Source organism: Apaloderma vittatum, unplaced genomic scaffold (genome assembly GCF_000703405.1).
Source record: "Apaloderma vittatum isolate BGI_N311 unplaced genomic scaffold, ASM70340v1 scaffold32444, whole genome shotgun sequence".
In the NCBI taxonomy this organism is placed as follows: domain Eukaryota; kingdom Metazoa; phylum Chordata; class Aves; order Trogoniformes; family Trogonidae; genus Apaloderma; species Apaloderma vittatum.
Genome location: NW_009714943.1, coordinates 321 through 627, shown reverse-complemented (window position 1 = coordinate 627; position 307 = coordinate 321). Strand labels below are relative to the sequence as shown.

At 58.6% G+C, this 307-nt stretch overlaps 1 protein-coding gene across 1 annotated transcript in view; it reads left to right on the top strand.

Annotated features, from left to right (window-relative positions):
* The window catches only part of GDF3 (growth differentiation factor 3), a gene marked incomplete at its 3' end in the record, with an annotated part of 1,617 nt that overhangs the window by 997 nt on the left and 313 nt on the right, over positions 1 to 307 (top strand). The window contains exon 2 of the mRNA XM_009868939.1: positions 46 to 307. This exon is cut by the window's right edge and continues 313 nt beyond it. Within this exon, the coding sequence (XP_009867241.1) occupies positions 46 to 307 (262 nt within the window). The remainder of the gene's footprint in view (positions 1 to 45) is intronic.

Sequence of the window (307 nt, the reverse complement as noted above, 5' to 3'; positions counted from 1 at the left end):
AACAGGGTTCACCCCCCCCCACCTCTATTTCTCTTTCTTTGTCAGGCCACTTCATTCATAACGGGCAGCCCCAGAGGTTGCTGTGTCTGCAGAAGCGTCTGTACTTTAACCTCTCCGTGCTGGAGGAGGGCGAGCGCTTGACGATGGCTCAGCTAGAGATCAAATTCAGCCACAACTCCTACCACGCCTCCAGCCAGGGGCAGATTTTTGAGCTGAGGCTCTACCAGACCTCCCAGCTGCCTCTCCGGGGCATGTCCTCCCACGAGCAGAGCCGGAAGCTGCTGGTGGAGCAGGCCTTCGCGCAGCT